Source organism: Macaca nemestrina, chromosome 4 (assembly GCF_043159975.1).
Source record: "Macaca nemestrina isolate mMacNem1 chromosome 4, mMacNem.hap1, whole genome shotgun sequence".
In the NCBI taxonomy this organism is placed as follows: Eukaryota; Metazoa; Chordata; class Mammalia; order Primates; family Cercopithecidae; genus Macaca; species Macaca nemestrina.
In genome coordinates, this window is record NC_092128.1 from 72297810 (window position 1) to 72311289 (window position 13480).

The 13480-nt window shown below is 38.4% G+C and overlaps 1 protein-coding gene across 6 annotated transcripts in view; it reads right to left on the reverse strand.

The window, feature by feature from the left end:
- Positions 1–13480, reverse strand: part of LOC105475503 (cyclin dependent kinase 6) — a 234188-nt gene that overhangs the window by 120767 nt on the left and 99941 nt on the right. For all 6 annotated transcript variants that reach the window (XM_011730821.3, XM_011730824.3, XM_011730822.3 and 3 more), the window contains one exon: positions 940–1107. In XM_011730821.3, the coding sequence (XP_011729123.1) occupies positions 940–1107 (168 nt within the window). The remainder of the gene's footprint in view (positions 1–939; positions 1108–13480) is intronic.

Below are 13480 nucleotides of genomic sequence, written 5' to 3' on the forward strand. Positions count from 1 at the left end.
TCCCTGATGTGAGAACCACTTTAAGGCTAAAGATGGACAGTATGGATTCTTTTTCTTTTTTCTTTGAATATACAAAGATATTTTTTTTAATTCTTTTTCTTAAGACTTAATTTGCTATATATCATTTATTTAATTTACTGTATGTAAGGCATGAATTTACTGTATGCAAAATAGGTCTTTCAAAGAGAAGGATATTAATACCTATTTCCAGGCTGCTCTTTTTGTATTTGGGGTGCAGAATTTCACAAAAATCCATCTGAGAAATAACGAACTATAAGGAGAAGTAGAAGCTAACCAATGTCAATAGCTCTTATGGTTTTGCATCTGAATGGCAAAAAGAAACAGGATATCATAACTGTTATTTTTTGCCAAAATAGGGCCGTTGGGTTCGCTCTTTCTATTTAGGGTTATATGAACCTTTACCTGGAATGGCCGTGCTATACATTCATGTATTATCCAAATTCACCGTGAATTTGATTTCTTCTTTACAACTGGCACCACAGCTTCAGAGGAGTGCTTTAACACACTTGTGTAGGCACTCTGTTTCTCAAACCAGGATGCCGCAGACAGGTCAATGTTGCTCGTGCTCTTTCTTCCCTGACCTTGAGCTGTGTGTTCCCTAGGCATTGTGCATATAGCTCTGAAAACAGTGGTTATGGCAGAAAGCATTTGGAAACTTGTAACCGATTCCTGTCCAGTGGCTAAGATGCAACAGGCTATTTCTGCAATGGATCCTGTCCACAACTAGCCCAGGCTGGATGTGACTGTAGCTGTAAACAGAATGCCTTCTGCCTACCCACTGCCATATGAAAAAGGGCAAAGACATTCTATCCACCAACTACATGGGCAGTAGTAACATTAGGGACATGGAAGGGGGAGAGACTGTCATTCAAAAGAGGAAAAATAAGTTTAATAAAAGGACAGCACTCTCTCACTCACCACTGAGGTTAGAGCCATCTGGAAACTATAGATGCGGGCAAGGCCGAAGTCAGCGAGTTTTATTTGTCCGCTGCTGGTCACCAGAATGTTCTGTGGTTTTAGATCGCGATGCACTACTCGGTGTGAATGAAGAAAGTCCAGACCTCGGAGAAGCTGAAACATCATATCCTATTAAAATTAAAAAAAGAAAATCAATAAACACTCAAAAAGGAAGTTGAGCATTTGCTATGCTGGCCACCAAATCCTTAGCATTTTGTGGTTGCTTGGCATACAGCACGCATTTGATAGGTATTGGCTGAATGAGTGAATCTGTCTCCCTTCCTGCCTTTCCACTCCCACACTTTCAAGAACACTGCAAAAAATTTCACTCTCAACCTGTATTTTACTAATGAAAATACAATTTTAAAATAGTTTTTGATGGAATGGGAAATGTTCTGGAAGGATATCTGCCAAACTGGTTTCAGTGGCTCTTGCTGGGGAGTGGGAGGAGGAGGTTGTGAAGGGACACTTTTTGCTTCTCTATTGTTTAATGTGTCATTTCAACAATTAAAATCCAGTGAATAATAATGTTATTAATGGTGATTATTATTTTATAGCACTTAGTACTAAACACTCACTACGTATCAAGCACTATTCTAAGCTTTGTTCTCTTAGTAAATAATTTAATTCACACCACAACATTTAGGTAAATAATATCATTACACCATTTTACAGGTCAAGAAACTGATACACAGATGTAGGCTACTAATTAGCCCAAAGTCATACTAGCAAGAGAGTGCTGATTAACTGTTTTTTTTGTTTTGTTTTGTTTTGTTTTGTTTTAGACAGGATCTTGCTCTGTTGCCCAGGCTGGAGTGTAGTTGCAGCCTTGACTTCCTGGGATCAAGATATCCTCCTGCCTTAGCCTCCCAAGTAGCTGGGACCACAGGTGCGCACCACCATGCTACACTAATTTTTTTAGTTTTTGTAGAGATAGGGTCTCACTATGTTGCCCAGGCTGGTCTCAAACTCCTGGGCTCAAGCTATTCTCTTGCCTCAGCTTCCCAAAGTGCTGGGATTACAGGCGTGAGCCACCAGGCCCAGTCTTTATCAACTCTTTTAGAGTATTAACAGAGTCTTGATTTCAACTAGGGTCTGGAAAATCTCGATTCAAAGCTTCAGTGTATTCCTTTATCAAATCAATGAACAAATGAATATGTATAATAAGGCAAGCCATTTAACCTCCTAAGTCTTAGTTTCCCTGTCTGTAAATGGGAAAGTAACAAAACCCACTTTATCACAGGATCATTGTAAAGCACTTAGCACCATAGTTAATATTCAGTAAATGGCAGCTCTTATTACTGTTATTATTAACCAGTATGGAGGGGGGATCATTCAGGATATAAACCAATATCAGATCTTTTTCTAATTTTAGTACCAATACAAACGTATACAAGATTTAATACTCAGGAAGTAAGACATTGGCCATGATGTCATAATCCTCTGAAATTTGTGGTAATTAAGAGTGACCTACTCCCCGGATCCAAATATTATGAGAATGGTGTATACCAGGGAGGATGGAGCTGTTCTGTTGATACAAGGGTTTGAAAAATGACTGGGCACCATCATGGATTTCAGAGCTGCAAGCAGCTGAGGATACACTTATCATTGGCCGGACCACTGAATCCTCTCATGGAGAACGGTATATTTGGTTACTGGTTTATGGTTTTGGTTCTTCCTTTAGAGTTGGGAGTTCTGTCTTTATATTCTAGCTTATTCAAAACCAAAGCCTTAGTTTTTCCTTTTATAAAGTGGAGAAAGTAGCGATTACTTTTCCTACTATGAGGGGGGCTAAATGAAGTAATGTATGCCAAGTGCTTGTGCAGTTTCTGGCATATGGTAAGCATTTGACAAACAGTAATTATTAGGACGATTATTGCCAAGATAAGTGTCCTGATTTCTGGGAGAGACAGATTCTCAAACAACTAAAAGAAAACATGACCACTGCTACAAGGTCAGTGTGAACAAAGCACTTAGAGGAGGTATGCAGTGACCTAGAATCATTTTTGAGATCCCCCTGAGTGAATATTCTGAACTGGCAGGGGTTACCTTCTAAGCTTCCCAAAACCCTGGAGAAGACTGCACTGGGGAGGGAAAACCCTTCAAGACTTGAGAAACACTGCAGGTCCAATAAGTTGCAATGAATAAACGGGAGTGTGAAAATGTAGCACAAAATGTTCAAGGAACATTTTGGCAAATAAGTCTTTATTGGAAACACATGCACACAACTTGTAAGCACTGAATTTTAAAAAGCACGACTAACCTAAAGTAATGTCATGTTGGCTCATCATCTTTAGCCTCTATATAGTTAAGTGTCACTCATTTAAAACAGTATAAAGAATAAATCTGTTTGGTTCATGCTGCAGTGTTCAAACAACTTTAGCAGCCAATTAGCAGTACACAAATTTAAAAACATGTACATTGCTTTTATTTGTGTTACAGCACATACTATATTTTTCTTAATTATAAAATTGCTAAGATGTATAGATGCATGCTTAATGCAGAAACTAATAAAATGTTTTGAAAATCCAGAGAACAAGAAAAATCACTAAAAATTTCCACTACTTGGAGAACAGACAACACTTCACTGTTAGTATCACTTTTTTTGTGTCTTTTTAGTCTGTCTTTTAAAAATTACATATTTTATTATATTTGGATGTATAAGTATATTTAAGTAAAAATGGTTATTATTGTGTACACATTATTTTGTGGCTCTTTTAAAAACATGTAACAATTCATTATCAATATTATGCCACTTTAATAAAATTGTGCAATATAACTTTTTTTTTTTTTTTGAGACAGAGTCTTGCTCTGTTGCCCAGGCTGGAGTGTAGTGGCTGGATCTCAGCTCGCTGCAAGCTCTGCCTCCCGGGTTTACGCCATTCTCCTGCCTCAGCCTCCTGAGTAGCTGGGACTACAGGCACCCGCCACCTCACCTGGCTAGTTTTTTTTGTATTTTTTAGTAGAGACGGGGTTTCACCGTCTTAGCCAGGATGGTCTCGATCCCCTGACCTCGTGATCCGCCTGTCTTGGCCTCCCAAAGTGCTGGGATTACAGGCTTGAGCCATCGTGCCCGGCCATGACTTTTTTGTATACAATGAGATTTTTAATAGCCACATTGTTTTTCTCCCTGGGATATGCCATAATTATTATTAGTTTTAGTTGTGTTACTTTGGCACTTGTACTATAGGTCTAGTTCTCCTTTCTTTAAAGGTAGAGTAGATTAAAAGAGCTTGCTAATGTCATACCAAAGCATGGGTTAGGCAGTATGAATCCACGTGACTGCGCTAACATTGATTCCATGTGCATGATGCCTATAGATGTAAGTTGGTTCTACATAAGAATGACCATTCTTTAGATTTTATTAGGCTACTTAATTTTTTTTTGTTGTTTAGCAAATGGTTTTTCTTTTAAATCTCCAATATCAAGACAGAACTGAAATTCTGAACCAATGAACACTGAATTAATGACTTAAAAAACAAAATCTGCCAAACATCTCATGACCTTCAGTAATTCAGTCATGAGTTAGGTTGTTGGGCATTATGAACCTGTAATAAGCATGACTGGGGAACCCCTCTCAGTCTTTAGCCATCCTTTATTGCAATACCTAATTTCAAAGGCGAAATACATTCAGCTACGTCAGGAACTCTGGTCCCAAATAATCATAAGATATAGTACCAATTCCAGAGGATGATATAAATAAACAAATTACAACATTAAATGAGGTAAGGAAAAACACCTTTCCTACAGAATCACAAGAAGTGTTTTGATCCAAGACATTTCAAAGGATTCTCTACTTAAGCTTATTATCTGTTTTATCTCAATTTATAGTATCGTGAGACATACTCTTAAATGAGCTCCTCAAGATTTTAATCTAAATTATTCTGTCCCATATATGACTCAAATATTTCACAGTAACCCTAGTGATGCAATGCAATGAAACTACAGATACCACCAATTAAGGCTCTTCCAGTTAAACGCAGGTTTAAAAGTTTCCCTTTTTATGTTATACGTCACAGTCTGGTATAAAAGGTTTGAACATTTAGTCATACCTATGATAAACAGTCACTTGGGACCCTCACTCTATCTTTTGAAAACATGGGACTTGCAAGCATGTTTCAACAGGACACCATTGTGGAATGAAGTCTGGCTCTGAGAGATCTTAGGTGGGGCTTTATCTTGGCAATGCCCCTAAAAAGACTCTGGACCTTTCTGAATACAAGACATCCTTGAAGTCTTGTAATTGTTTCTCTCAGGTGTTCTAGAGCTCTAATCCTCTTATTTAAAATCAAGACAAACAAGCAAACTAAAAAACTACTTCAGGCTTTTCTAATGGGAAAGGTTGATCATGGGGCCTTCTTTTCTTTTTCTTTTCTTTTTAGAGATGGGGTCTCACTCTGCCACCCAGGCTGGAGTGCAGTGGTGCCATCATAGCTCACTGAAACCTCGAATTCCTACGTTCAAACAATACTCCCGAGTAGCTGGGACTACAGGTGTGTGTTACCATGCCTGGTCACTTTTTAAACTTTTGTAGAGACAGGGTCTTGCTATGTTGCCCAGCCTGGTCTTGAATTCCTGGCCTTAAGCCATCAATCCTTCCGCCTTGGCCTCCCAAAGTGCTGCAAATACAGCTGTGAGCCACTGCACCTGGCCTGGGCCTTATTTTCTCATCACAAAAAAGCATGGTTAGTTCTAAAATACACTAAAAACACCCAAATCATATCATAAAATAAGTCACAGAATGACAACTTTAAATAGACAATTCTGGATATAGGGATATATCTAGTGATATATTCACATCCTCAAAGTTTTAGCACCAAAAATGTACATCAATAGTTTATTTATTTAAAAATTAAAAACAGGACATATCCAATTTGGTAGGCAAAGGTAATCTATTTTTCTCCTTATACTCTGTAAACCTCAGTCTTTTCAAATTTGTTATTCAAGTTTTCACAGAAATCTCTCCATAGTGGTTTGTCTGTTTCCTATGAAGGGTGTTAGAGGAGGCCACAGCCTAAAATATATCACATATAACAAAGGTTTTTAAACACTAAACCAATAAGAACATGTTGAATTAAGGTGAGCGTTACAACAGAGGGAAAGGTCACCTGAGCCTGCATATAACTTCTTCTTTCACATGTCTCCCCATGTTCCCCTCTCTTCAGTCCCTGACAGCCACCATTCTATTTTCTGTTTCTATGAATCTGACAACTCTATATACCTCATACATGTGGAATCACACTGGATTTGTGTTTTTGTGAGTGTCTCGCCTCGGTTACCATAGTGCCTTCAAGGTTCATTCGTGTTGTGGTGTGTGTCATAATTTCCTTCCTCTTTAAGGCTAAATAATATTCCATTGTATGTATATATGACATTTTGCTTATCTGGTCTTCCATGGATGGGCACCTCAGTAGTTTCCACTTTTTGGCTGCTGTGAATATTGCTGCTATGAACATGGGTATAGAATGATCTCTTTGTGACTCCGCTTTCAATTTTTTTGGATATCTACTCAGAAGTGGAATTGCTGGATCTATTCCCAGCATATTTTAAAACCATAGTTCTCCCATAAAATGTGGTATAATATTGCTGCCTAAGCAATGAAATAGTGACTGACAGCATCGTGTTAAGGTCCTGGAGGGTTAGCCAAGTGGCTTCATTCACTCCTTGGAGGTTCCACACACTTTTGTCTGCATTTCAGGAGAATCCACACTGTAGGTCCCCACATCAAGCTTGCTGTATGTACACAGCTTCTACTCTATTTCAAAACTCCTGTCAAGTTTTCATTGGTCAATTCTCAATGAGCAATGAACAATGAGCTTCAAAGGTTGTTTATAAACAGGTCTCCCCTACTTCTCACTGTGGTCCTCAGGAGGACCCAAAGAATGCTTCATCCAAAATCACAAAGAACAAGACAAATTCTGAGAAAGCAAGAGGAAGGTTCAAGAGAATTCCTTAAAACTTTCAGATCACCTGGAAAGTTGTAATGGGTGAATTCAAAGCAAGCCATTAACTGGCAAGCTAAAAGAGTCACACATGAGCTTTGTTCCACAGCAGAACATAGTCCAGAAGTGCCATAGTGCCCATCTCTTTGCCACTGTGCATGATGAGTTAGGCACACATCACCTCGAGGCCCCTCAGGAGAAACAACGGCATGGGCCCTAAATGGAAACATTGGCTTCTAATTTTTACCACTTCTACGCAGGTGGATAAAAGTGTAATAAAGTGGCATTGCATGTAAATTTTAATAATCAAATATGTATTCTGAAATGAGAACTAACAGAACCCATTTTTTATTCATTCCTGGAAGTGATGATAATGCTGAAAAGGTAAAGAATCAGTCTCAACTAACTGGAAATTAAAAAAAAAAGGTAATAAGTCATTTCCACCAAGCCTGAAAACGTTGGTGTTTGAGGAACAATGTAATGACTTAAATGAACAATATGAAAGAATAAATCATTACCTCATCATAATGGCTATTATTAACCCACTGTGGAAAATCATCAGGAACTGAAACTACAAATATGCAATGCTAAACATAATTTCTTCAGAGCAGGAGATAAAAATCAGCACTGGGTAAAGGAGTAAGAAAACATGAAGCCCAAGTGCCTGGGTTGTTGGGTAATGACCCAAGTGGCTATCATTCTATACACATTGTTTTGTGAGGCTTTAAAAAACATCTTACAATGTGCTGTGAATATTTCCCCATTTCAACACATACTTTTCTATAATGAATTTTAGGCCAGGTGTGGTGACCCACACCTATAATCCTAGCACTTTGGGTGGCTGAGGTGGGAGGATCACTCGAGCCCAGGAGTTTGAGACCAGCCTGGGCAACATAGGGAGATCCTGTCTCTACAAATAACAAAAAATTAGTTGGGCATGGTGGCTCACGCCTGTCGCCCGCCTACTAGGGAGGCCTAGGTGGGAAGATCACTTGAGCCTGGGAGCTCAGGGCTGCAGTGAGCTGTGATTGCACCACTGCACCCCAGCCTGGGCGACAGCTCTCAAAAAAAGATGAAGAAATTTTAATAGCTTTCTAATGGCTGCAGTTGGACAAAATACCTTCTTATCTTTCTACATTCTTCCTCTCAATTCCCTCTTTTGAGAATTTTCCCCTCACTCTGTATTTCCTTCCTCTTCAAATGAGGTAATGCTTAGAGAAGCTGGTTTTCCACAAGAGTAGAACAGATAATTATTTGTGTGATATAGAAGACACGTTGGTTGTCAGCCATGAAGACCTGACCTGGTCCAGGCCAATGAAGGCAATCACATTTCCTTTTGCTAGGAATTGATCCAGGGATAAACATGACACCCAGTCCTCTATGGGCAAATTGGCTAGACAGTGAAAAGTAGAATGCTCTCTGCTGTATTTCCTCATCTCCCATTACTAACCCACGTCTTATGCTGAATGCTACCGCTTTGGAGGGTCAACTTGCAGCTGTAGCAACCATCTTGAAACATCATCTGTACACATAAAAGGCCAGAGTGTAAACAGGGAAAGAGTCTGGGTCTTTGATGACATCAATGAATAGCTGCATCAACTTTAGGGCTGCCTGCCTCCAGCCTTGTAGTTATGGATATAATAATGCCTTTATCTGGATCCGCTTTTCATTGAGTGTTCTGTAATTTGCAGCTGAAAATTATTCTAACAAATCTAACTTAATTAAAACTATATTAATTTAAATATGCTATGAACATTATCTTTCATTTACAGCCACCATGATTCACCCCAGGGTGAGGTACAGACCCAGTGGGGCCTGTACCAACATTCCTTTCTTATTGGCAATTATCTCTTTCAGGTGGTTATCCTTTTCTCTTTGAGGTGTGTACCTCCTTCCATTAATGTTTACAATATCGCCTTCGCCATCACTATTATTTACTGTCAACTCTCTATGTTCCTCAGGGACTATGGCTCATCCTGTCTACCCCACGTTCAACTCTTCCTGCAGGACTCCAACATCCCTAGGATGCCCAGCTAATAGTAGCTTCAGAACTTTGACTTCTTTAACCTCATCCCATTTTTGCCATCTACATTATGCTCATGCAAATGGCTAGTCTCTGTTTTATAAATGGAATGCAAATGCATACAATTTTGTAGCTGTCTTTTTCACATCACACTGTATACTGAACTCATGTGCATGTAGATCTATTGGCAATATAAATCTACAGCTTAAGTTTTAATGGTTCTATATTATTCTATTTTTATTTATATTCTATGATTAGCAAAAGGGTTTAAGCAGTCATTAAATTACCCACCAATTTGAAATGCCACTATTTCTCATGTTCTAAATTACTTGAAGTTATTTTCTGGACCTTTGTTCTTTTGTCTCTGGCTCTGTTTAGAGTACCTCTCTCCTTTAATTATTAAATGCTTAAATTTTAATACCTGCAAGGAAAGTTTTCTCTCTTCACTCATTTTAAAACATTCCTGAATATTTTTTGAAAACAAAAATGTGTATTTATTTATTTTTAGAGGCTGGTCTCACTATGTTACCCAGGTTGGCCTCAAATTCCTGGCCTCAAGTTATTTTCTCACCTCAGCCTGCCAAGTAGCTAGGACTACAGGTGTGCACCATCGTGCCTGGCTTTTCTGGATATTCTTATATGTTATGATTATGGACTGACTTTAGAATCATTTTATTGAGTGCCCACACCTTCCAAAAATCCTTTTAGTATTTTCAATGATTTTTAAAAATTGATAAATTGATTTGGGGATAACAGATACCTTTACAATACTGAGTCTTTCCTTTCTTTCATTTACTCAAGTCTTGTTCTGGGCTCCTCAGTAAAGTCGTGTCTTTTTAAATACAATTCCTACACCTCTGAGGCTCCCACTGTAGCGGGTCTGGTCCATCTTCTCCTTCCTCACATGTACCATCACCTAGCCTTTCCCCACTGATCTCAGTCCTCAAATCCATCTTGTACTCTCTGTCTAGACTGAACCCTTAGAAGCGTAAACCTGATCCTATCAGATCATTCTCCTGCTTCAGCCCCTTCAGCCAAAGCCTCCGGCCCTGCCTGCTGGTACTCTGTGGATTCCTGCCATCTCTACTCATTTACCATCCCATGGCCCCATCTCCCGGGAGGGTCCTGCTTAAATCGCTCTTCCTTAGATTTATTGGCCTCCCACCACATTATATTAATGGGTGTCAATAAATGCTCAATGAGTTTTCATAAAGAAGTGAGGGCCCAAACAAAACTAAAAATGACCATGAAATCTATAAAGGCCATTAGCTTAAAAAGAACTCACTGACTCCCCTTAGGAGGAATGCGATAAAACTCCAGGGGAATCAGAAAGAGCAGGTTTGGATTACAGGATAGGGACAAAAGAGGCATGGCATATAAATCAGTATTCGTACCTATTAGCCATTAAAACATGTTCATATGTGTTGAGACTTTTGGCTCATTATTTTAGAAATATAAGACTCCCATGCCTATAACGAACACTGACGTATGGAACAAAAACAATGAAGGATGTTTCCTATCTTACCATTTCTTTCAGAAGCAACTTGCCCAGGGGTCAAAAGACATGGATTTCAGCACACTGCTCCACAGCTCGGGGTAGGACTAGTTTAAGTACCTTATCCTTTCCCATCCCTAAGAGAAGTATTCCATGGATCAAATCACTTTGCCTGAGTCTTCACTTGGATGCAGAATTGGACTATTGGCCAAATCCCCTAATAATACTTTAATTTCGTATCATATCATCATATCAGAATTTCTCAAAGTATGGTCTCTTACTCCAATGTTACTAAGTTCCATTCAACTCAGTCACTAGTCAATTGATTAAGCAAGTTCCACCTTCCTTCTTTCTTATTTTTTTTTTTGTAATAGTACAGATTTTTTATTTCATTTTTTACTTTTGTCAACTTTTATTTTAGAATTGGAGGTATATGTGCAGGTTTGTTACAAAGGTGTACTACATACCTTTGTATGTCTGAGGGTGTAAATGATTCCATCACCCAGGTAGTGAGCATGGTATCCAATAGGTAGTTTTTTTTAGCTCTTCCCCCCTCCTCTAGTAGTCCCCAGTGTCTATGAAGTTCCAACTTTTTGGAGCCTCAGTTTTTCATTTATAAAAATCAGGATAAATCCTGCCCTGCCTCTGTCATAGAACTGTGGAGAGAACCTAGACATTTGATTATTTTATATTACATATTTGATTTGTTTTTTAAACTGCCAAGTGCTATTCAGCTAGACTGCTAATTCCTTGAGGAACAGGAATGCAATGCATCTTTATATTCTTCACAGAATCCAACAAGGCGTGTTATACACAGAAATCTTTTGGTTTTACTTGATCGGATGAATCACACAATAGTTTAGAGATATGCATTAAGATGAATTATAGTGACCTTTGCTCTTGGCTTTGTGTACAGGAGTTATAGAACATTCTCACTGATTAAACTGATTCCTGAGTCTTCCTTTAGCAAAAAGGCCATAATCCTGCATTGTGGTTTATTGGTTATTCACTAAGAATTTATTGACTGCTTGCCAAGTGGAGGCATAAAAGTACAAAAAAAGTTTCTTTTGGGTATGTATAAACCTAAGTGAGTCACTTATACATGAGATGTAAATTTCCATTTTTGAAGGCAGTGTGATTTAAAAGAAAGAGCACTGGGTTTTGAGCTAAAAGCTTTGGATCCAAATTTGTACTTGCAAGTTAGATAATCTAAGACAAGTCACTTGCAACTTTTGTGGGCCTTGCTTTCCACATCTATTTTTGAGAAAATGATCTCACAAAAAGATTTAAACAAGATATCATATTATAGATTATGTAATATATATTTATATATAATTATGTTATTATGGTTATATATATGACATAGGGTATTATGCTTAAGAACTTTATTTATTATAAAGTTCATACACATAATAAATTGCTACCACTTATTCAAAAGAACTATGAAGCCCCTACTATCTGTAAGGCATTGTGTCAGGTGATGTTACAGAGAAACACCTGAATAGAGTGTCCTAAGGAGCTCTTACTTTAGCAGGGAGAAAAGAATATGTACCTACATACTTCATGTCAGTATGTGCCAACAACCACAAATGGCACAAGAGCGCTAGGCACTGAGTAAGCACCAAGGAGGGAGCAGCATCTAAGCCAATCTGGGAAGAAGGCTGGTATTAGGTTTGGTGTGGGGAAGCATCTGTCATGGAAGATACTAGTAGAGGAGGAAGTGCTTACATGTTTGTACACCAGCTATAGCTCCAGCAGGCAGAGTCCTAAAGAGGGCACACTGCTAAATGGGGCCACACTGCAAAGGGATTTATTGCTGGGTGGACACAGGGAGTCTATATAGTGTTTGATCTTATATTCAGTGGGTAAGTAGTAAAAATGTGTAAAACAACGGCATGTTATTATTGACATTTTAGCATATATAATGGATGGCAGGTGGTGTAAGGAGGCTATGATACTATTCTGAACATACGATAGAGAAGGTTTAAACTAGAATATTGAAACAAAAAGCAAGGGGAAAGGCAATATTTGTTTTCACAGTTCAATTTTAATGGCCCATCTTTGGAGAGCTCCGCTACATTTCCAGGTTGCACACTGTGTGATCTTGGGCCTGTTATTTAATCTTCGCTCCGCTAGCATCTAACCTTGGTTTCTTCATCTGTAAAATAGGGACAACACTTTCTTGTAGGGTGGCTGCAAGAACTAAAAGTAATGTGTAAACCTCCCAGTTTGGGTAATGGGTTCAGCACTGGTGCCACAAAATGAAGATGAGGCTCTGGTAATACTATAAGTTCAGATCCACTGAGTTTTCCCCAGTTAGTATGTGGATAGCTTTCTATCTTCCCTAACACTCTATTAAGATCAACAAACACGACTTATAATACAATCCTTAAAATATCTATTGTTTCAATTAAATCAAATGTTATGTGGTGTGTTCTTAATTTTGAAAGTCTAGGTCCTTAGAAATCATCTGTTATTATTCATTGAATGTATTACATGTTTCTTTTGGTAAATGATCCAACTTGCTAAAATGGTTTTAAGTTGCTTTTTCCCTATACCTGGACAGATTTTTCTGTAAGCCCCTCTGAATACTGAGATTTCCTGAAACTGCCTTGAGTGCTTTTATAGGATAATAACCATATACTATAAGCATGAAATATACCATTTTACTTAATCAACATATATATTCTGAAGCTACTACCAAATAGGGAAAATCATTGCAAACGAACTTTCTTACATAGTTAACTCTAGCTGCTTTCTCAGCTTAACAAATAAGAACTAGAGTTTGTGACATTATTTCCTTATGTTATCCATTAATGCTGAACTGTGTGCATTCCAATACAGAGAGGGGGAGAGGAGCAAACAAGGACTCTGAAAAGAACACTTAGCTTCATTTGGTCAAAAAATGGTCTTTACAAGGGTTTTTATTATGGGTCATAAAACACTGCTTACCACAATGTACCTCCTTGAAAAAGAAAAGAAACCCTTGCAGTGGTGAGAAACTGAAAACAACACACTGAGAATCCTCATGCCTCCTTCCCA